General features: G+C 38.7%; 1 protein-coding gene across 8 annotated transcripts in view; it reads right to left on the reverse strand.

Annotated features, from left to right (window-relative positions):
* Window positions 1-24,318, reverse strand: part of LOC137278560 (kinesin-like protein KIF13A) — a 209,445-nt gene that overhangs the window by 19,344 nt on the left and 165,783 nt on the right. For 7 of the 8 annotated variants that reach the window (XM_067811008.1, XM_067811004.1, XM_067811005.1 and 4 more), the window contains exons 15-22: window positions 18,482-18,594; window positions 17,890-18,036; window positions 13,850-14,033; window positions 8,705-8,867; window positions 3,659-3,871; window positions 1,753-1,899; window positions 952-1,080; window positions 360-524 (exon numbers count right to left, since the gene is read on the reverse strand). In XM_067811008.1, coding sequence (XP_067667109.1) covers window positions 360-524; window positions 952-1,080; window positions 1,753-1,899; window positions 3,659-3,871; window positions 8,705-8,867; window positions 13,850-14,033; window positions 17,890-18,036; window positions 18,482-18,594 — 1,261 coding nt within the window. The remainder of the gene's footprint in view (window positions 1-359; window positions 525-951; window positions 1,081-1,752; window positions 1,900-3,658; window positions 3,872-8,704; window positions 8,868-13,849; window positions 14,034-17,889; window positions 18,037-18,481; window positions 18,595-24,318) is intronic. The other variant, XM_067811007.1, reaches the window with a different exon arrangement.

A 24,318-nucleotide genomic window follows, 5' to 3' on the forward strand; every position in this document is an offset into this window, starting at 1 on the left:
TTCTGTGGTCCCACACATCTACTTGATCCTCTATGTGATAATCCTCTAATAACTCCAGATGCAGACATTTTGTTCTGTTCAACCATTTCAGCTATATATTCACCCATATCTGTCCAGAGCAGCTCCAGGAGGAAACTTTTACAAATCTATACATTGGCAATATTGGCTTTAAATTTGTTCCTTTGCTCAAAAAGACTCTAATTGCTAAAGGCAAGAACTCAAGTAACTTTTCCTGGGTCTTTGAGTAACATGTTCTTGCGACCTCCTTAATAAGAGGCTTTTGTGACTTTAAAAGTGATGGGGGCTCCTATGGCTTAGTACCTGGGGCACAATTACATATGTGACCTTATTAAACTCACATTTTCATGGTTGAATATAAAGGAGACAGTGTCCTGCTTGGTGATGATCTCTGGGTTGACTTCGGGGGGCACCACCATCGGGTCTCGCTCCCCCCAGAAAGAGTACTGACAGAACACGAAGTTGCACAAGGCTGGCGGCAGACCTCGGGCTTCTCGGATCTTGATCTGCAGAAAGAGGCTCAGCTAGTGTACACATACTACATAAAAAGCACCCAACAAGTGAAATCCTTGAAAGAAAATAGGATATATATCCTTGAGAAAGGACATGGGAAATTATGGTAGATCCTTGATGAGAGGCAATCAGTGTATTAGGAGATCATGAAAGATAGCATTATGATTGTTGGAGATTCCTGAAAGAGAACTTTGGCCTCATGGGAGATCTTTGAGAAAGGACATCTGATTTTGGAAGACCCTTGATGGATGACTAATAAGGGATATAAGCATCATTCTTGGCAGCTGACTTTGACATAATGGGAGATCCTTTGAAAAGACATATCATCATCTCAGGAAAAATATGATAAATGATATAATGGAGCTCCCAGACAAGGGACCAACATCTCTTCAAAAATCCTTCACGTTCGGTACAACTTACCCGCACCATCAGTGGGGCTCCCATGGGTACATTATTATCCTCCTCTCCACTTTCAGATGTCAGGTCCACGTAGCGGTCAAGAACAGCTCCACCCATCTTGGACACCTCGACATGCAGCTTTCCTGCAACCTACAACACAAATTTTCAAACATGAGTAGCTATACTTTGTTTGTCAAAGGAACAGGGTCTTATGTCCATTAGCAAATACAAACTACATAAAGGGTACTGAAAACTCTGTAAAATATTGAAAATTTGTCAGGACATATGCTTCAACACGTCTGCTTGTAAATGAGTTATCAAATGCTGTTATTGTTGACAATTTAAGAATGCTACCTTCATAACATCACTGCAGTAACTCTTGTACTTCAGTTGTCACACACAAAAAATATCTTAAATTTTAAAACAGAAGTCCTCCTCAACATCAGCTATCCATAATTAGTATTAAGGACGATAGTCCTCAAAAGCAGGAAGACCGAAGTAGGCAGGTACAACTCACTCCTTCCCAAAAATCAAACATCAGCTGAGAGGCAGATAACTAGAGATGGGAAGTTCGGCACAGAAGTGGATACTTTGGAAGGCAGGATACTGTATGGATAGTCGATACTGAAGTTTAATCCTCTTGAAAATCTGAAGACTTTGTGATAGCAACCAGCTTTAAGGCAAGTATCCACTCATCAACATTGTGGATTCATAAATGTTTCAGGACAAAATGAGCTCAATCCACATACCGTCATAGAAAAACAACATGCAACCAAATGAGACACCAAGCTAACTCATGATTCAAAATCCTGGAGCACCCACCTCGCCTTGTTGACTGATGATTGGCACATGGTAGTCCAACTTCACATCATAAAACAAACACTCCAGAAAGATATTGGCCACCCCAATAAGGTTGTGGTTCTCCTGAGACTCGTAGAAAGGGTCGCCTTTGACCGGTGGCCCCTCATCCTGTGTGAGAAACAATCAAATGAGAACAATTAAATATATTCACAAACATTTCTTGACGTATAGGAAATCTGATGGTTAACATAATTTTACTGAATTATCAACTTAAAGAAATCACTGTACTGTACATTTACATGTATTGTTTCTTGTTAAAGAGAAGTTGTTGTTTTTCTGTACAAAACATAAGATCTGATGGATGAAAGAGTGACAATTCCCACAGCCAGATGTTAGTGAAAACTTGCATCACAGAGTCCTCTTTCAAGAAAAATGTGCTGAAATAAACAGTAGGCCCTGTTTTATAACGAAGCAAAAAAACTCTGATGGCAAAGCTTGTTTCTTAACAATTTTCAAAGAATCTTGTTTGCAAGTATTAAGCCTAATAATTCCCAGCTGACTAAAAACACACTTTCTCCTAATTGGTTCGCTCTGAGATGAAGCCAGACCGATTTCCACAACTCCTTGAAAAGGATTAGGCCATGCTATTTAGTAATGGTGCTTTGATAAAAACATGTGGAACACAGAACTGAAGAAGACAATATTGCAGCTGAGCTAGCATTGACCAGAGCCAAGTAACGGACTTCAAAACCCAGCAATGAAGAGAAGCACATCACTTGAAGCAAATTAACATACTGACAACTAGCAATGAACGACAGATGGGAAGGTGGAAAATAATCGGAAAAATACGAAGCTGTGGTCAGTGACAGAGAACCTGAGACAGAGTTGGCAAAGACAGCTGCACTGACACAGATGACTTACCTCCAGTAGTCCCTATGCTACACAGCTGAAACTATGTGTTCACAAACGCCAGTCAAATGTCTAATTGAAGCATTGCTTGTGACTGCATGAATATGTCAGCTGACAGAACATTACTTGAGAATTCCCTTCAGTATCAAGGACTTGTTTCGGAAGTAGAATATTTAAGTTTTAAGACACTACCAGATATTTCATTACCTTTCCCAAGTGGTAACCAAATTCTAACAGAAACTTTCTTTCTAGAAATGAACCAAACCTGTTTCATCATGTAAAGAAAGTATCCAATTCCAGGTTTCATAATGAATCAGTAATTTGTTGTATCAGGATGACAAAAAATAAATCATCCTTTTCTGAAAACATTCTGCCGTTAATGATTTTTCTGAAATGGAGGACATACTGTTTGTATGACTACTACAAGTTTCCGCTCTGACATACAGTCAACATACAGCAATTAATTAAGTGTCCTTATTAAGAAGTAACTGAATATCACATCAAACATATATTGACTACACAGCCATTCAGCTGATGAAATACCGAATAAAACTAACTAATATCTTGCCCAAATTAAATAATGACCTTTGTCACCTGGAGTGTGTGAGACATTTTTTTCCCTAGTAGCCAAGTAGGGATCTAGGATATTCTACCAGATCCCTGATGCAATAAATTTGATAAAAAGTCATAATTATGAGGTAGATTTGGTAGAATATGTTCAAAGCACAATTATTTTTTAAATTCTGAAATATTTTAAGATTTCATCAAATACAATAACCCCAAACTAAGTAAAGTAACTAAGGCTACATATGAACTTCAAACTGTGGTAAAATCCTCAGTAAGGAATTTACACAAATGCAGGATTTTCAGTATTCTCAGTTGTATCTGAAGCTGCAAGTCTAAATTAGGGAATATCACAGTGAAGTTCATTCTATCCTGTGTTGACTGTATGTGAAGATAGTATAGCATGCAGTACACAGTCTGTAACAATGCAAGCCATGCAGTGAAGCCAACACACCAGATTGCCGTCAGTGATGTCAAAGAGGGACATCTCAGAGTCACTGACTCCCAGGACGTTTTGTACCATCATCGGAAGTCCCTGTGACTTGCGCTCTTCATACATCTCACGCATGTCAATAATCTTGTTCTCCAACTTCTCCATTGACCAGATCTGATTGGCTCTGCCCCGCCGCTTCACCTGGATGGCGGGTTCGCTGACAAATGTTCCCCTCTGAAATATTGGTACTGGTTTTATATCATATGCTAGAGATCCGTGAATTATACAAAGGTTCATTATGGGAGCAGACAGCACAAGTATCCTTGGCTTACAATGTGAAATTCCAACCTCTAGAATATTGGTAATCACCTCTTAAGTCAGGTGAGTGAGTGAGTGAGTGAGTTTAGTTTTACGCCGCACTCAGCAATATTACAGCTATATGGCAGCGGTCTGTAAATAATCGAGTCTGGACAAGACAATCCAGTGATCAACAACATGAACATCGATCTGCGCAATTGGGAACCGATGACACGCGTCAACCAAGTCAGCGAGCCTGACCACCCGATCCCGTTAGTCGCCTCTTACGACAAGCTGAGTCGCCTTTTAAGGCAAGCATGGGTTGCTGAAGGCCTATTCTACCCCGGGACCTTCACGGGTCCTTAAGTCAGGTGAAACTGTGTTAACAATATGTTCAAATTCATATAGCCACATGCTAGTTGGTTAAAAAGAAGTGCCATTTTTAAACTTATTTTCGTAAATGCAGCTGGGGATCGAACTATCAACCTTCACATTTCTGTGTAACATCCATAACACCTTATTTTTCAAAAATGAAATAAGAGTAACTTGTATCACAGAATAAATGCTTAAAATAAGTAACCTCATGGAAATCCGGAGAATTTTCAGATCTAGATGACAGTGAAACTCATTGATGATATCAACTCTGAAAAGTCCAACACTTGTGCATCCTCACGTTCCTTTTTGTTAAGACAATCTCTTGGCATGAGAAACTCTCAGCATGGATATATTTGATGAGATCTGTTCTGAACATCACAAGATGGCAGCAACAAAAGCAGCAAATATCTCATACACAAAGCTGTAACATTCTTACGGAATATTTTACAAGTATTCCACTTGTAGAATTAGCATTAGAGATATAATTATGGAAACAAAAGACATCCTTTATTCAGTTTAAATAATTCAAATCCCTTTTGAAAAAAAAATCCTTGACAAAGTCAAGAGTACAGAATCAATGAAAAAACATTTTCATTAACTAGAAAGCCAAAGGAAAATGAAAACCCATTTCGCAAACATTAGGTATACATCTCTTATTCCATTAGTTACTTTTGAAAATCCATATACAATGTATTAAGTTCCAAAGTTTCATTACTGTTTCCACAGCAACAGATCTGAATCTTGTTAATTGGCACAGAACACAGACAGAAGTCTGAATGCTGTCTACTGATCATTACTATCAGTTGTCTCTATCCTGATGACACTTCTACCTGACGAACAAGCACGTTAGCTGTGGATTATGTGTAATGGCCATGTTTCTGGTTCACTGTTTAGATCTCATATCTAATGTCAATAAATATTTGTATTTATGTACTGTTTGTGTTCATATGTAACACCAGAGGCTAATCAGTGTTGACTATCTACAGAGAGAAGTTACGAATGGTATTGAAAAGCATGTGAATTTATTACAGAGCATGACTGACACGTGTTCATGTACAGTGTAAGAGTGTCCTTCATCAAGAGCACATGTCTACTTTGTTTACCCTTTTGTTTACTGTGGATTTTGTTTGTGCATAATCATCTTTGAAGTTATTACAGAGCATGAGTGACACCAGGTGTTCACGTACAGGGTAAGTGTGTCCTTCATCAAGAGCACATGTCTACTTTGTTTACCCTTTTGTTTACTGTGGATTTTGTTTCTGCATAATCATCTTTTGGGGTTAAATTTATCTTTAACAAGCAGTTGTCACTAAGGTGACATAATCCCTTGCCAAAATTATCAAACCAAACTTAAAAAGTAATGAAAGTGAAGATTGCAATTTAAGATGAAATTAAATATCAACAGAAAATGACCAGTCAGCCTCTCTTGATAACTTTCTCTGTAGCTGTTCAAACACAAATTTTCAGGACTCACTTTGACCTTGACATGAATGTCATGGTGTATGATATATGCAAACCTGGGCCCTGAACATTACCTAGATGAGTGAGTGAGTTCAGTGTTATGCCTCAGTCAGCAATATTCCAGCTATATGGCGCCAGTCTGTAAATAAACGAGTCTGGACAAGACAATCCAGTGACCAACAACATCAGCATCGATCTGCGCAATTGGGAACCGATGACATGAGTCAACCAAGTCAGCAAGCCTGACCACCTGATCCTGTTAGTCACCTCTTACGACAAGCATAGTCGCCTTTTATGGCAAGCATGGGTTGCTGAAGGACTATTCTACCCCAGGACCTTAACGGGTCATTACCTAGATGAAGCTTGGTGTCAAACATGAAGAGAAATCTAGTGACAGGTTCTTGAGATATCTCTCTGACAAGCTTAACATGCAGGTTAACATGCTGACATCTTAAAAGTGTCACTGTGACCTTAAAAATTATGTGAAGGTCACCAAATCAACTTGGTCCTTCGCATTCACTAGATGAAGTTTAGTGTGAAATATGAAGAAAATATGATGAAAGGGTTCTGAGATATCTTGCTGACAAAAGTGTGAAGTTAAAGTTCCCTTGTGACCTTGAAATGAAGGTCAAGGTCACCCATGTACCAACTATGGAAAGAATCTAGTGAAAAGTTCTTCAGATATTTCAATTCGTATGCTAAATGTGCAGCGGAGATAACAAAAACAATGTTGACAGTGAGTTATATGTCATGTTCATTACTCTGCACAATGTTCTCCTTAAAGGTATCTTCAATAAAAACAATGTTCACGGTGAGTTATACTCATGTTTATGCACAATACTGGCTGGCTTATACATCCATGCCTACAACACACACAAAGCACATGTATAAGATACGCATGGCCCTTGCTGTGCTATACATGTCAGTCCCTGTCACCGTATCCATTTAATCAAGTCATCACATCTCAAGTGACCATGAATCCCATCACATCTTTATGCCAGTGATGAGGTGTATGGCAGAGGGCTGGCTAATCCTGGTATGTCCATTCCTCACTTCTGCTGTAAGGCTATGACAGGGTTTGTTTGCTCTCATTCAGAGCCAGCAAAACTTGCTTTGTGACCAGCTGATGGAGTTTTAGAAGATATGAAATCTGGAGTAATCTTTTATTTGAAGGAGTGATCTTATATTTGAAAGAGCAATCTTCAAATGAAATATAAACATTCGTTGATGGACTGTTCATTTTGTAGCTTTGGAAAATAATGGAGGCCGCGTTGAAAACTTCAATATAGAGTGCTTCATATTGATTAAGCATGCTCGTGAAACCCCTCTATTTGTCTTCAGTGTTTCACATACACAAAACAAGATGGTTTGGAAAATGCTGCAAAGAAGTCATCTATGATGGATATGACCGAATATGCTGCTAATCAATGGTGAATACACCTCTCCAGTATTGACAGAGATATAGAGATATTTCACACTTTTTACACGCAGTAGAAGCAATTCTGAGGATTGTAGAAAGATGAAAATAGTTTTCAAATAAGTGAATTGCCTAACAGTTGATATGCGATCTTTGTATTTAGACAGCTTTGTGAGCAATTAAATAAATGAAAATATCTTAAAGAGACGTGTAAAAATAACTTTTTGTTTCTTTGCCTGGCAGTTTAGAAGGGAAATGCAATAACGACAAATTTATGGAAAACAACTTCTTTCATGTCATCACTGTGATGTTTCAACACAGAGTCTTTGACTACTGTCATGCAGGAACAAAAACGGCACAAGAAAAGTATCAAAACATTGCAAAAGATTGGTCATTAATATAACTTTTTTTTCATTTTGGTGCAATACTATCAGTGCGTATACACGAACGGGAAGCTGCAGTTAACAATTATCACTGGAAGTACGTCAGACAAATGCATAACTAGTCAGTTGAAAGTTTCACTGGTCATTTGGTACACCATTTGTGTGTTAATAGCAAGCTTTCTCTTCAACATAAAATATCAACAATGAAAATGACTGATGAGTTCTGCAACCACATTCATGATGAAAAATAATAATCCTATTAATAATCCTTATGTCCACTTTCACATAGTAATTTTGCAAACATTTTCCCCAAAAGGTTTTACACATCAATATCAAGGACAGTTTTTACATATGGACAGTGAAATACTGAGGAGAGTCTTTGACACTTGGCATTCTCTTGATTTGCCTACAGTGGCTGAATTTGGAGGTTGAAGCCATGGACTACATGAGGCTGTGGCTAAAGTCAGAGGCTGCTTCAACTTTGGCTGAATAGGACAAATTGTTATGGATAACAACTTCTTTATCACGTGATTGCGATGTTTCGATATAGATTCTTGTACCATTGTCAAGCAGGAATGATGCATGAAATCCTAGTCAACAACCAAATGGACTTCACCAAACGCAACATCAAACGCCATAAGCCCACCATCAACCATGACCAAGGATATTTCATTCCATCTGCTTATGATGCACTCCTCTACCAAGCCCAATCAATTGTATAAACATCTCATCCTCCATTGTAAATCCTTCATTGTAACTCCTTTATTTGTACATGTCTGACTTATATTCACTATCCTTTGTGTACTACTGGCTTCCCCAGCTTTCTGCTTCTCCAATCATGGCATTATGTTGCTCCGTTTGTCAATTGTGTTTTCTTTGTATACCATGTTATCTCATTGTTTTAATTAGTATATATATACATGTTTTGCATTTCATGCATCATTCCTGCTTGACAACAGTACAAGAATCTGCATCAAAACGTCGCAATCACACGATAAAGAAGCTGTTACCCATAACAATTTGTCCTATTTGTACACCTCAACTTCTAAAATGCTAACTGTTGAAACAAGTTAACTTTGGCTAAAGCTAGAGACCTCTCCATCAGGAACTGGAGATGAAGAAAGTGCCACCTACCTTCCTGTTGGGGCTCAGGTTGGCTGCAGGGATCTGTAGTGTCACATGGAACTCTGTTTGCTTGCCCATCTCCTTTGCTAGGTTGTTGGCTTCCCTGACCAGTGTGTTGGCTTTGACCACCTCCTCTCGCAGCTTGACCAGGCTGTGCAGGAACACCTTCTCCCTACGATACAGGAGGACAATTGATGAGAGGAAAGATAGCAACACATTCTCTCTTCAACACAAACACATAAGGGGTGACTGATAAATACTGAACCTCATATAGAAACACTTTTCCAATGGATAATACAATGATATCTGTATATTCTGTTCCACTTAAACATCTTCCAACAGTTTGAGTAGAAGCTGTAGTGTCTTGGCTCTTCAAAACAGCTTTGATGTAATTGTTTGGGTAAAAAACGGTTTCCTACATAGATTACTTAATGTTAGCATTGCTTCTGCTGGTTTGATGATTGTTTTTAAGTTGGAAACCCAGATTTGTTTTGCAAGAACCTTTCTGGAACCCTTTCTGAAACTGACACAGATTATTGTGGGACATGTTGATCCTCCTGCATGTCTTATTAAATACCAGAAACTATGGAACAAGTTTGTCCATTTTCTAAAAGCCAAAGTTCCCAGCGAATTTCACTGACTCCAGAAAAACTTGTTGGTCACATGACACAGTTATTGTGGATAAAGTTCTATGACATCAAGTCATGTCCATGACAAAAGATTTCACTGCTGCACAGTTCCTTCAATGTGAAGTTCACTTGTCAATTACGCCTCGTATGTGACGAACAGACACATCATCTCTTCCTAACACACAGCGAGGATGTGTCACAGACAATAACAAGCGTGATGGAAAAAGCAATATGTTCCATGACAACATTTATTTCATTTGATAGATTCCTGCAAGGTCTGTCACTCCTGAAAAAAACTATATGTTTTCTGGACATGGAGTTGCTTTATGCCAGAGTTCAAAAGCTGACATTTTAACAAATCATTTTTACCTCACTCCAAAGTGACCGTGGTCAAAATCCATACACATAAAATGAAATAATTGTCTGGAAATAAGTTGTTGTGTTTGATTGTTGGCAGTGTGACAGTTGACCTTATCACTAGTCAAAGTCACTGGCCATAATCCTTGAAATGTGTTTGCTATGAGTGGTCTAAAAAAACAAACCTAGTTGTAACCATCAATATTTATTGAAGGGCAGTGGAGGGTTGGATCAGCAACATTAAGCTGTAAGTCTATGTCAGTAAAATGTCATGTCTGGATGAAGGTATTCACATAAACAATACCCTCTTCTAGATATACTTTGGTCATGAGTCATGCTGTTGCAGACAGGTTCTACAAACACACTACCACCATTTGTTCCAGTGGCAGACAATCTAAATAGGACCCAATTCCAAAATCTTACAATGATTGGAACAAGTTCATAACTATTGAAATGTTCTATTAATACACATCCTAAGACCAAAGGAAGTTCTATGGCTTGAGAATCATGCCCGCAAAGAACTGCAGCATACATTGTCCATGTTGCTTTTGAGGTCACCTAATTAGTCATACGCTACTTGTGTGGAGGAGGAAGGCCATTGGTCTTTGAAAGCATGTCTTTTTTCTCACCAGTCAGGAAGATTTAAACCAGAAACAAGGAACTTATTTTAAAAGCTATATAGAACACAGACAAAGTGATGCATCAAGAGCAAATCTCCTTAGAAATATATAGCAACATTTTGGAAAGGGTAACATGCCCCATAAAGCATCACATTCCTGGTAAATTCTGAAAGTTTTGACTAATTGATCTTTCACTGTCAGTAATGCAGCATGCAATTCTACACATCCCAAACTCTGCACAATATTCATCAACAAATAATTACATTCTTCTAGGCAGCATCATTTCCCCAACACCTCAGCACACATCCAAGTAAGGGCCTTGTATTCCTCTTCATGAATAACTAGCACCAAAAATCTATTCATCAAAAGCATTATGGATGGTTTGGTGTTTAAGCCTGATCAAAGAGTATTTCACAAAGAATAATTTCTTGACCATCTTCCAATTACAGTTCAATGAATGCTCCCATTATAAAGTCATCCCCATTTTTGCAAATCTCCATGTCTCTGGGAGTCTCGACTGAAGCTGGAAGACGCTTCAAAGGAATGCCTATTTGAAGATTAAACCACAAGGGACTGTGAAAGAATACTGTGGAAAGAAAATTCTTATGTTATGGCTTCACACAGCTTATTTGTCAAAGTGATCAGGACGTTTGGTGCAAAAAGGGTTATGGATGAAATCATACAAGAATTATGCTTGTTAATTCCCCATGAACACTTGTTAAATTTGATTGAAAAAGTATCAACATTTTGTCAGTTGATTTTGACTTGTTAAAGTCACATTATCCTATGATTCACAAGGAACATTCTTGGCTGATCAAGCAAATAACAATAATTGGATTTCAATTCCATATCTTTCACCAGTTTACTTGCGACTTAGCTGATGTCAAACATAAGTGGCTCATCCTGAATAATCTACATTCTACCTGGTACCCTCTTTACAGAACTGCATTGTGGGAAGTCCAACTATACACATACTGGTGCCTCCAACTGATGGTTGGTAAAAAGTTGATACCTGGCAACTCTTTAAACAGTTATATTGACAGAACCATGAACAAACTGCACACACCATTATCATCTGCACTGAGACAACAATACTTCTGACCTTCTGATGTAATCACAAGGGCATACATGTGACTTATTCTAATGTTTCCACTTATTCATACATAATTCCAAGGGTTCAAACTAAGTAATAAATGGTCTCACAAGTGTCAGGCATAAATATATTGTAAACAGTGCCAGCTTGAATATCTGGACACAATGTTTATGAAAGTCCCCAAAACAACAATAAAAAAACCCTGCCCATTTAAATATAAGTTAAGCAGTCCAAAACTTTGACTATTGATTGTGAAGGGAAGTTATTCAATAACTATACTGAACATATTTATCTATTTATCAGTGGTTCAATTTTATTTTTGCAAGCCACTTGCCAGTGGGCAAGTGATTTTAAGAAAATAATTTGTCCTGACTAATGTTCCATTTGCCCTGATTTTATGCCATGATCATGATGATGTAATTATGAAAGAAACAAGAAAAATTGTGTCTAGGGACATGGATGCCCCCTCTGCTGTAGGAAGCGCTCTCTACACTGTATGTGCTCTGGTGATTATGTTTACTAGACAAGTTCAGTAAATATCTATGAAACTATGAGATGCACACCTTTCGAGTCCCAATGAAACACATGTATAAGCTTAATCAATACTGTTCAGCAGATTTTGTGGAGAAGTCGATAGACTTAATCCCTTGTTTCACTATCATCAGAGAGAAATTTATCAACATTCAAATGTCTCTAAACATCTAAAAAAATACAAAATACAAAAACAAAATATGAGATGCATACCTTTAGAGTCACTACAAAAGACATATGTAAGCTTCATGAGTTTTGTGCAGTGTTTTTTTTGGGTGAAATACACCCTGTGTTGCATAGGATGAACAGGATGAATAGAGCCAAATTCAACTAATTCTAAAGATCTTTAGAAGTGACAAAATTAAGAAATTGGATGAACAAGGTATAAGATACACATCTTTAGAGTCCCAATGAAACACTTGTAGAAGCTCAATCAATTATGTTAACCAGCTTTTGTGGAGAAGTGGATAGACTTCATCCCATAGAACACTACATTCAGAGAGAAATTCAACAAAATTTATGTAAGTTCAAACAGCAATACAAAAATAAATAAAATACAAAATCAAAATATGAGATGCACACCTTTAGAGTCCCTTTAAAGCACATGTGTAATCTAAATGAATTCAATACAGTAGTTTTGGAGGAGAAGTGGATAATGTACACCGTCCTTCGTCCCTATTACACTATTATCACAGAGAAATTCAGCCAAATGTACCTAAGTGCAAATGTCTCTAAACTTACAAAAAAAACCCCAATACAATACAAAGGCAAAATAAGATATGAACACCATTAGAGTCCCAAGAAGGCTCATGTATAAGTTCACTGAATTCCACTGACCGCTTTTTGTGGAGAGTACATCCCCTGTTTGGTATCATACGGACATATGGACAGATGGACAGAGGGTAACCCTATCATGGTACTTGATGGTAATGTTTACAGGACTATATATCAAGAAGTGATAAATGGCAATGAAAGAGAACTCCACTTTATTATCATAGCAAAATTTAATAGCTACATTTTGAGCAGATATGAAATGAAATCCAACTTTATTTGCACATTGAAACTGTACATGGAAAATATCCATGTAGCCCACAGACAAATAAGATGGACTTGTCCCGGGCATCAGGCAATGGGAATTTTGAACCCCTGAATATGATATTTTCTGAGGGCATACCATAATCCAAGAGGCACCAAATGACAGATTGTTGTTTTTTCAGCAATTTTGTTTGAAATATTGCGCCCCAAAGAGTTGTGATGACTACCATCTCGTTAGCCATATTACTCACATAACGATATGGATATGGCTTAGTGACTTCCTTCTAACTGCAATGGGAGCTTTTGCAACATTGGACATCGAGAACAGAGGCTGACTACTTTTGAGTCACCACTCATATAGATAAGTTCAGTTCTTGTCAAACAAACATTGACTGGTCTCATGTACTTCCTTTCAGTTTATTTATGGTAAATGAAACATTTTTCAATCCTTGTCACAGCAGACAACAGCTACATATGGGCTAACATAATGTTCATGAGTGAAGCACTGAGTGACTGATTTAGTTTTACGCCCCACTCAGCAATATTCCAGATATATGGAAGCAGTCTGTAAATAATCGAGTCTGGACCAGACAGTCCAGTGATGAACATCACAAGCATTGATCTGCACAACTGGGAATCTGATGACAAGTGTCAACCTAGTCAGCAAGTCTGACCACCCGATCCCACTAGTTGCCTCTTTCAACAAGCATAGTCGCCGTTTATGGATTTAAGCATGGGCTGCTCAAGGCCTATTCTACCCCAGACCTTCATGAGTCAGTGAAGTACTGCAGCCTTACAGGACAAGAAACAAGTACTGAATGCAGCTCTCTGGCTGTCATGCTTCTGGTATCTCCTTTGGCCTAGTGAATCTATAGTTTCTACCACTGACCTGTCCTGTGCCCACTGCTGGTACTTCTTCTGGATGCTGTTCTGTGTGTTCATGTTTCCTGTTGGGGTAAGGCGAGTGGCATCAAATGGGGGGAAAGGATACGACGGGGTGCCCGGAGACATCAGCTGATTCCGCAACATCTGCATCTGCCTCTCGTACATCTGACGCTGCTTCTCCAGGGCCTCTACAAGACAAAGATGGCAATGGAATCAAGTTTACTGTAACAAAAACCATAGACCTGCTGCATAGACATAATAAGGTGATCTGAGCACTGGGGTCCTTGTACGTTTATGTTATATTATGTGAGTAATGACATCTTAACACAAGTGTCCTTGTACGTCTATGTTAAAGAATGGGAGAACTGACCATCTTAGGACAAGTGTCCTTGTACGTCTATGTTAAAGTATGTGAGTAATGACCATCTTAGCACAAGTGTCCTTGTAAGTCTATGTTAAGATATGGGAGAACTGACCATCTTAGCACTTGAGTCCTTGTAAGTCTTTGATTCAGCCCCAAAGGGCTACTTTTGTGCTAAGTCAAACTGGGATCAGAAGGAAAATTATACTCTACTGTTTTTTTCTTGAAAGGCAAACACTTGTGTATCAATCATAATGCTCTGGTGACACAAGGACAAAACAAAGCACTTTGAACCAATCACTTTTAGTATCCTTTATAACCTGAAGAACTACTAGTCAGCATGTCAGTGACATGGTAGCTGGAGGTCTGAGCACTAAGACACATGTATAGTTGCACACAGATATATTGATAATGGCATTAACTATAGAATTATGTTCTTAAACATGATACATGCAAGTTATCCCAGTTGTCTGAAACAGAAATGGATGTATCTGCTACAGCTACCACGTGATACGTTCAATATTTGACCAGAAACAGAAAACATTGTTCCGCTAATCAGTTTGTGACTGTTTGACCAGTAATGAGCTGGTCAGCTTGGAATTGGCCTGTCATTAACACACTCATTGTTGCTAAACAGTTATGACATACAGAAGAACAGAAATCTATCCAGGATTCAGAGATAAGTGCTCTTGACAGGCACATTTGAAAAAATAAATTTGACATTGTTCAAAATTTGATTACATAGATGTTCTCATTTTCATTTTGTAAATTCGAGAAGTTGGAAAATTATTATTTAGAACTGGGAATTTTTATGATCAGACTGCAGACTTGGGGCTGAATATCAGCTTCTGAGCACATAGTTCCCTGGAGTAAGTAGTGTGGCTGTATGGAGCTGGGTGGAGGAAGGCCAGAACAGGCTCCTCCCAATGTATGTCTCCCACAGTAATAACATCCAACCCTCAAGTCATCTGTCTACAGCCAGTTTCCAAACACAGGGAGTGTGATAATGTTACAATTCCACTTGTAGGCTAGAATTCATATAGTCTGTAATACCATACAAATTAACAGTTTAATATGTAACTCTAAGACACTGATTCTAACACAGTTTCCAAGGAACTACATCACCGATCACTTAAACTTTGGGTGCAAAATGTCTGTGAAAATATGTGTCTTGTTATTAACAGAAAATGAACTGAAACAAGATCATGGGAGAAAAACAACTATGTAGAAATTACACATAACATTTGGCTCAGGTTTCTGGAAACACATGTAATTTATATCTTCCATAAAATACTTCACATAATGATACATGTGTCTCCATAAGAATATCACAAATGAAAGCAGGGACATAGCTGCAGACACCATCATTACTGTTTATGTTAGCCAGGAACCAAATATATGTGACACATACTAGGACCCTATGTATATTCATTGTAACTGTATACTTGAAGCTTACTTTCCAACAAAGCAGCACTGCGTCCTCCAGTGCAGGTACAAGACTTTCCTCAATAACACAACCCACTTACAATGTGGTCAGCCATACTACTGTTTGTGGAGTCAGAGAGAATCCCCACATACTGTCTCCATCACATCACCCTTGACTGACTTTCTGGTCCAACTATCCATGTCTACCGACCAGGGACTATAGACACACAGTACGCTCACTGCCATATTATGTCACCAAGCATTGTTTCAGGTCACCTGACACAGCTAATAAATTCAATGTGTGGTCATACAGTCACAAAGCCCACACAAACCATGCTGCTAGGGTCATCACGACCTCTACACCCATGTCTTGAGTAACATAAAATCTAATTCCCATGCATCTGTAAGTTTCATTAACTTTTTCTAAAAATGGTAACTTTTTCAACCTAACTTTATTTTCCTTTGGAACCGTGATTTCATGAATGCCTAATTATAGCTGATATTCTCCACACACAAAAATTGTAACCATGCCCCCTCTGTTATGAGTGAAAATATGATTGATTTGTTCGAATTATTGTTATTTGATACAAACAAAGAATCATAGCTTGTGACACATAAATGCTGACATTTCCTAACAAAGCACAATCCAAATTTGAAACAGGTTCGGAAATCGATAACAGGTTTCTACTATGAATTTATCACACAGATTGAAACAAATACACTGCACAAAAAGAGAAGAAAATGAATTACAGGCAGGCCACCTTTCATCACTCTCATAAACTTCTGATCAATAGTCAAGGCTTGAAGCTTTATCGAATCTGAAGTACAAATTGCTTTCCCAAAACATCTGTTGGAAACTAACGAAATTATAATGCTCCATAACAGATAGAATAGTAACAAGTCACATTGATCTATCAATCAGTTCCACTCCAAATGTCTTCTCCATTAATCTGAGTTGACCATGATAAACCCTGTGGTCGAACATCCATGGATTTCCACTGATGGAAAGATCCTAACTGTTCCAGTTCAAAGTGAAGAAATGCCACGCAAAACCCTCTTCATGGGGAAAATTACAATGCAAATTGCTCCCAAAAGAAAACTATAAATCTGATTTGAGAACAGATGTTTCTCTAAATGTTTTTCAAAGCAGAATGATTTGTGATGACAGATGCTTCCAAGATGAGGAAAGTGATTTGAATTTTGTCACTATTTTAATGTTGAATTATAGAAACAAGAAACTACAAGTGCAAAATACACACATGGAATAAGGGTAGTTTCATGATTGAACAACTTTTGATACAGCTTTCCTCAGTGTAATTAGCATACTGGAAAACAACTTTAAGAAAATTCCTATGACATCAGCCAGTGTAATATAATATGAATGAATCTGAAGTACTGGTACATACAGATGGAAAAATGTACCCAGATTGTTATTGGTTTGTAATCTATTCCATATGCCAGATAAAACACGCCTTGGCTTCCATTTTTCTAATTACACTGGCACTTAAATACTGGCAACTATATTTCTGAAATTAACACTGGAATACCACTTATTTTCCCTGTTGTACATTTCTTGTAACACAGCCATGTTGGTCTAGTGGGCAATCAATACTGATATCTACATGAGTGAAATGATGGCAAGCCTTGCACTGTGTCGCAGCTGCCTTCAGATCTTGTTTATCTCCAAAGTTATCTCTCCTGCTTTAGAAGTGTTTATTATAAAACTTCTTGCCAGCAATGAAGTATAAGTAAATCCTCCTAATCCGTTTAAGATTCCATCACACAATTGGATGGGCGACTGTTCATCAAGAAACAGAATAAGCGTGTGCTACATCAGAAACAGCCATATGTTGAGCAGGTAGGTACCATGATGGTCATAGTGCCATGGTTCATTCACTCCCCTTTCTCTTTCACTGATTTCCTTTGTGAGGTTTCAAGTTGGTCGACAGTGTGTGGGTGACTGTGTTGGCAATTCAGTAAGTAAACAGATTTCTGAGTGAGGGTTGGTTTGATTTGATCTGTGGTTGGTGACTGACTGTTGAAAGGGTTGGTGGTTGTTTGAGTGGGCGATTATAAGAATGAACCTGCTTCTTGTCGATTACAAAAGAAAAACAAGTTCAAACTTCAAACAAGAAATCCTTAGTGCTCCTTGATGTTAACTCCAAAAGGAGACCTGGGACCCCTAGATATATAAACCTTAAAATTAATGTAATACACAGACCTGTTGTGACTGAGGTGACCGAGGTAAGCAAACCTACCCTGCTTGTCCTCCTCGTGCTGTTTCTCTATGGCACAGATGGCTTCCTGTATGGGGTCGTCACATAGCTCTTGCATCATCAGCTCCTGCTGGGCAAAGTTATAGTCAATCTTCTGTTCTGATGGGTCGGCATGCTGAGTCTGGGGACCTGTAGACAAACAGTCAACCATCAACACTGTACACTGACACCTGGTAGAAACCATACCTGACAAGTATATAATATACTTACACATAAAGACTTCCTTGCCCTCCAATCCCAAGCACAGAAGTATTGAAAACAATCTGAACTGACTTCACAAAGATTCATCTTCATAAAGCTATATACATGTTTTGTTCACGTCTGTCCTGTTCACATCTAATCTCACACACTTATCATAATGTTATTAGAGACCAACTTAGTAACTGTCATGCCACTGTGCTCATCACAGACTTTAAGTGACAAAACATGGCTTGATTATTATCTGTAGATTAAGACATCATGTTTTACATAAAATGTATGACATGTTTATGAAGGTTTTACATGTAAAATGGTATATGTTTTACACATAATGTACAAAATGTCAGATGGAACAGATTTAAAATTAGAGACTTACTATTAGTTGGTCGTGGGCAGTTAAGACGAAAGAAGTGATTATTCCCCCACAGAATACGATCCCCATGTCGAACCTTCTTTCTTTCGTGGATGACGGCGCCATTAACACACGTTCTGAAAACACACAAACATTACCATGATTGGTGGGAAGGTACACAACTCTTTGTTTAGAGGATGAAAAACAGCTGCACTAATTAGAAAAAAACACCTCCATCATGAGGATGTAAAATCCCCTGTGTGGTGTCTTCTTTCTCAGCAGCTCCAACTGGTTGCAGAAGCAGGAACTGCAGCAGAAGCAGCCACAGACACCTGCAACAGTAGTCAAGCAAGGCCTGCCCCTCAACACTACTGGTAGACCTCTATGTGACATCTACATCCTGAATAAACACACAGACAACTACAGAAGCACTGGCCAATTTATAGTTACAAACTTGGGTTGGGGGTCTTGTGTTTTCCTCCAGGTCTGTCTGATCTGATATCATACATATTTGTGAAATCTTCTATCATGTGTCAGGTCACAAATTACTGACATGTCATGACTTGCATCTACAATGACCAGAATCACACTCCTTATCCTGATGATGTACGGTCCAACATGATCCAACCTGGGAGATATACAGTCCAACATCATCCAACCTGAGAGATATATAGTTTAACATTATCCAACCTGGAAGATATACAGTCCAACCTGATCCAACCTGAGAGATACATAGGCTAACATGATCCAACCTGGGAGACATACAGTCCAACATGACCCAACCTGGGAGATATATAGTCTAACATGATCCAACCTGGGAGATACATAGTCCAACTTGATCCAACCTGGGAGAAACATAGTCTAACATGATCCAACCTGGGATATTTACATTCTAACGTGAGTGATTCACATTCCTGCATGATTCAGCCTAACTAAGGTGATATACACCAATACATGATCCTGGCCTAGATGATATTCAGTCCAACAGTCATTCTAACATGATTTTAGCCAAAATAATAATGCAATCCCTCAAGAACCAGCCTGACTGATACACATTCCAATATGCCTCTGGCCCTGGAGACATATAGTTCCACATGTTCCAGCCCAGGTTAGGCATGGTCCAACATAATTCTGGACCTGGAGACATATAGTTGCACATGTTCAAACATGATTCTGGTGAAGACTGACCGACTGGGTTTGGTTTTCTGCTGCTTTTCAGCAATATTCCAGCAATATCATGGTGAGGAACACCAGAAATGGGCTTCACACACGGTACCCATGTGGGGATTCAAACCTGGGTCTTTGGCGTGATGAGAAAACTAATAAACTGCTAGGCTACACCACCGCCCCCTTAAAAGAAGAATCTGATCCAGGTGATACATACTGAAACATGATCACAACCTAAATCTGATTCCAATGATGTTTCATTATGACTCAGATCCACACAACATATCTATTCCATACTCTATCAATGGAGTTCCACATAGGACTGGTCGATAAGACAGCAATATTCATTATCAAATTAGCTGGGTTGAATTAATGTAAACAAGTGTTGCTATGTGTTCAATCTGATTACATGGGTTAGAGACATATTAGATTTCAGTCAAATTAACCAGCATCGATAACTAATTGAGCACTCTGCCCCCTCCTCATTTCCTCCGCCAGGCCCTGCTGGGTCCTTGTTGGGCATATTACAGTCTCTTCGATAATTCTGCTATCTCAACACGCTATCGATACTCTCTGTGTTATCATCATGTTATCATATTACCTGGCCAGAACGGCCTGGGAACAACCTGGCGCCATGCATGTCAGGATAAGTTTGTTGAAAGAAACACAACAGGTCTAGAAGGTTGAACTTCATCAAAATCAGAGACAACAGTTGTCTTGTTTGTTAAACAAATGATGCTGTGTATGTTTCACTACATAAACGGGAATATCCATCCTCGTCTATGGCCCACATGCTACAGGCTGAGTGACTACTCCTGTACCATGGAACTTGCTCAAGGAATTGGCAATGCAGTGCAAAAAGCATCCTTTGAGGAGCACTAAGTTTGTGCTTCTCATAGACTGTTCCTATGTCACCATCATTTGGAACAGACCAGAGAAATATGAGTCATTTGTCCAGTTTTATGCTGTCTCTCTGATAAAAAAGAATTCACATCACTGACACATTACAAACACTGTAATATTCTAGCAATTTCTCAGATGCCTGTAAATAACCAAGTCTTGACCAAGCTGATATCGGCTGTGACACTGGCAGATACACATCTATATAGCAGTGAAAGAATTAATATGGTTGTCACATGCTTCTAGCAAGATTGTAGCAACATTAGGCACATATCAACAAAACAGTCTAATTACTTGTTCTTTCTAGCATTAAAACTGTACATTATTTGTGGGATCAGAACCCCAGATTGTTCGAATTTCACAAGTCTGCTGGTTTACAGTAATGTAACCTCGTTGTCCAGCTGCAGCTCTTGGGGCCAAGTAATCATGTTGAAATGACCAGAAGATTTCAATGAAACTGCTTAATCTGTAAGACAAGTAGTCTGAGAACCGTGGACTAGAGCAGGTTTCTAAGCATGAAACAGCAAGACATTCCTTGTAAAATGCCCTCGCTCCTGTTAACAAACTACAGCTACACACAAGGACATCTTCCATAACTCAGCAACTCTTATAATTATCCTCATCTCATTACACACTTGCATTTGACAGAGTTAAAAGGTTCAAGGTAATTTGTATCACTTGACATGAGTGTGAATTCAATGCTGTTTTTTGTCCTATTCAAATCAATCACCAGCTTGATTTGACAAATATGAATGCTTTTAAGAATATGCATTCAGGATACGACATGATCACAATTTCAATCATCAAAACCCTTCAGATGGACATAGTCTAAAACCAATCAGGCAGCTAAAATCAATGCTGTTCAGCAAACCATCTGTATGCAATCACCACAACTTACAGCAATCAGCTTCCTGACTTCAGAAACCACAAAGGCACCAAAAGCACTGACAGCCACTTCCTGCCTGGGTGCAGATTTGCTACAACACTTGAACTTGTAACCATCAATTACACAGCCCAGATTGACATGGGTCAAATGGGCAGTATTTACATATTGCTTCCCTTCAACGTTCACGTTCTCCATGAATTATCCCATCACATGAGCTGTGTTGGAGCACCCCAATGACTTTACAATGATGACTGATTACCATAGATTATCACAGTAACCACTGTCTGAATTGTATAAGCTGTGGCAATGACTCTGTCTGTCAGTATCTGCGTCTTACAGTATACGTCCTCCAGTATCGTTCCTCTCTAATCTCACTCAAGAAGCATGAACAGTCATCCTTTACACAATATGTGACTTCCGTTTCAAACACAAACACAAGACTGCCAACACGTATCTTCTATCACACATGCAAACACAAGACTGCCAACAGGTGTCTTCTATCACACATACAAACACAAGCCTGCCAACATGTGTCTTCTATCACACACACAAACACAAGCCTGCCAACATGTATCTTCTATCACACATACAAACACAAGACTCCCAACATGTGTCTTCTATCACACACACAAACACAAGCCTGCCAACATGTGTCTTCTATCACACATACAAACACAACACTGCCAACACATATCTTCTATCACACAGGCAAACACAAGACTGCCACCATGTGTCTTCTATCACACATGCAAACACAAGACTGCCAACACGTATCTTCTATCACACATACAAACACAAGCCTGCCAACATGTATCTTCTATCACACACACAAACACAAGACTCCCAACATGTGTCTTCTATCACACACACAAACACAAGCCTGCCAACGTCTTCTATCCCACATACAAACACAAGACTCCCAACGTGTGTCTTCTGTCTCACACACACAAAACACAAGTCTGTCAACAAATTTGTTTTCTATCTCGCATACAAACAAAAGATAGCCAACATGTGTCGTCTGTCCCACACACATGCATATGCCTGCCCACGTGTACTGACGTTTTTGGCTTGTGACAGCCAATTTAACATCCAACACTGATTAACAAAAGGAAAACATCAATAAATCTGATGTTCAGAGTTAATATGATTTAAAAACCATTCCACATCTCAAATCCAATTAAGGAATTCAATACTTGCCACTGTTTGCCAGAGATAAACAGATACCTCAATAAACCTGTTTGGAAACCTTTTTGAAAGCAATTTCCTGTAATAATCTTTCAGCACAAAACATAGTGTTTAGGAGCTTAGCTCATCTGGTCAGAAGACTGACCAGCATATAGAATGTCTGATGGCAATAAAATCAGCCATGAAAGATACTGCCAGTATGAAGGCTTTCATACCTATTAGTCACTGATGGGGTTAGTCTAATGGTTGATGCATTTGTTTGTTACAAAGAAGATCCAGGTTCAATTCCTCACATGGTTACTATGTGTGAAGCCCATTTGTGGTATCCCCCACTACTGTGATATTGCTGTAATATGTCTGAGAGTGGCATAAAACTAGACTCACCCACTCATAACCCCACCCAACACCCAGTTTTTACATATGAGGAAAGAAAATCTGTCATCACATGATTAATTCTTGCACATGGTGTTCTTTACTTTCTTTCAGCAGACACATCATTGTGATTATAATTAGGTCACTATTTGTTATGAGGGAGGAGTGCAGAGAATGGGACAGCCAGGTGTGTGAGAAAGGACAGGTTATTGAATAAATAATTTTATCAGCACTTGCGCGCATGCAATTCGAACATTTGGTTGTCCCTATCTCTGCACTCCTCCCTTGTAACCAAACAGTGAACTGTGTCAATATTTTAATGATAGTTTGTTAAACAACATTTTCATTTTTAGGGCAAAAATTATGCAAAAACCTCAAGTAGCTGGCATGATGTTTTGATTATGATCAGCGTTTCATTGAGTATGTTATGTGTTTATTAGTTTTTGAGTTAGACTGCAATTTATCAGCCTGTTTTTGAGTCAAATGGACTATAGTGCAACGAAACTACATTCCATCTTACAGATCCACTGGGCTGCTGGTTCAGTAGAGAAGTTGTTACATGAATCGAATCACAACAGACTGTTTAGTCTTGATATCTACTCCCCTCCAACTTTGATCTTAAAGTGAACGAGAAACTCAAATAATAAGTGTGGTGCCTCTATACCAACCTAAAAAGAGTTATCTGTAGGCTTTATAATCTGTCATGCTTTGCTGCATGTAAACATCTCCACTAAACCACTGGATGTCTATTCTATCTCTAAAGCAATGATCTATAGACATTTCTGTGACTTAAAAGAAATGCAGTGAAAACTAGGTGTTGAATTTAGAGGATTCAATGGATTTTTATTGAATAATTATCTTTTTTATGACAATAATCTGACCAATTCTGAGACTGTTCCTATGGTTTATTTTAAAAACCCTGATATTAAGCAAAACTCATCTTCAATGATATGTTGTGATCTGATGCTAAACTGACGTAATGGGATCTCCATGTAATGTCTGTGGAAGAAGGATAGGAAGTAGGAGAACAAAGGCCTAAGTGCTCACTCTGCGTAAGCTCATAACAATAATCTTGCTGCATCAATAGGACTCCAGCTCTGCCACTTCAAAAGACCATCACACAGTTTTAAGCCTCCTAACCATTACATAAGACACACGATACGGTGATGTATTTACTGACTGTAATCAGGTCTGAGAGACAGGAACAATCTAAGTAAACTGGTGGAGCAGTTATCTGCTGTAAAGTTGTAGGATATTGCATGTCCTGCCACCATAATGTCCCTCCTCCATGTAGCCTACCCCAGCAACATGAAGAACACAATCCACACTCACTGGCAGGCCTCTGCTGAAG

The sequence above is a fragment of the Haliotis asinina genome, chromosome 3 (genome assembly GCF_037392515.1).
Source record: "Haliotis asinina isolate JCU_RB_2024 chromosome 3, JCU_Hal_asi_v2, whole genome shotgun sequence".
Taxonomy (NCBI): Eukaryota; Metazoa; Mollusca; class Gastropoda; order Lepetellida; family Haliotidae; genus Haliotis; species Haliotis asinina.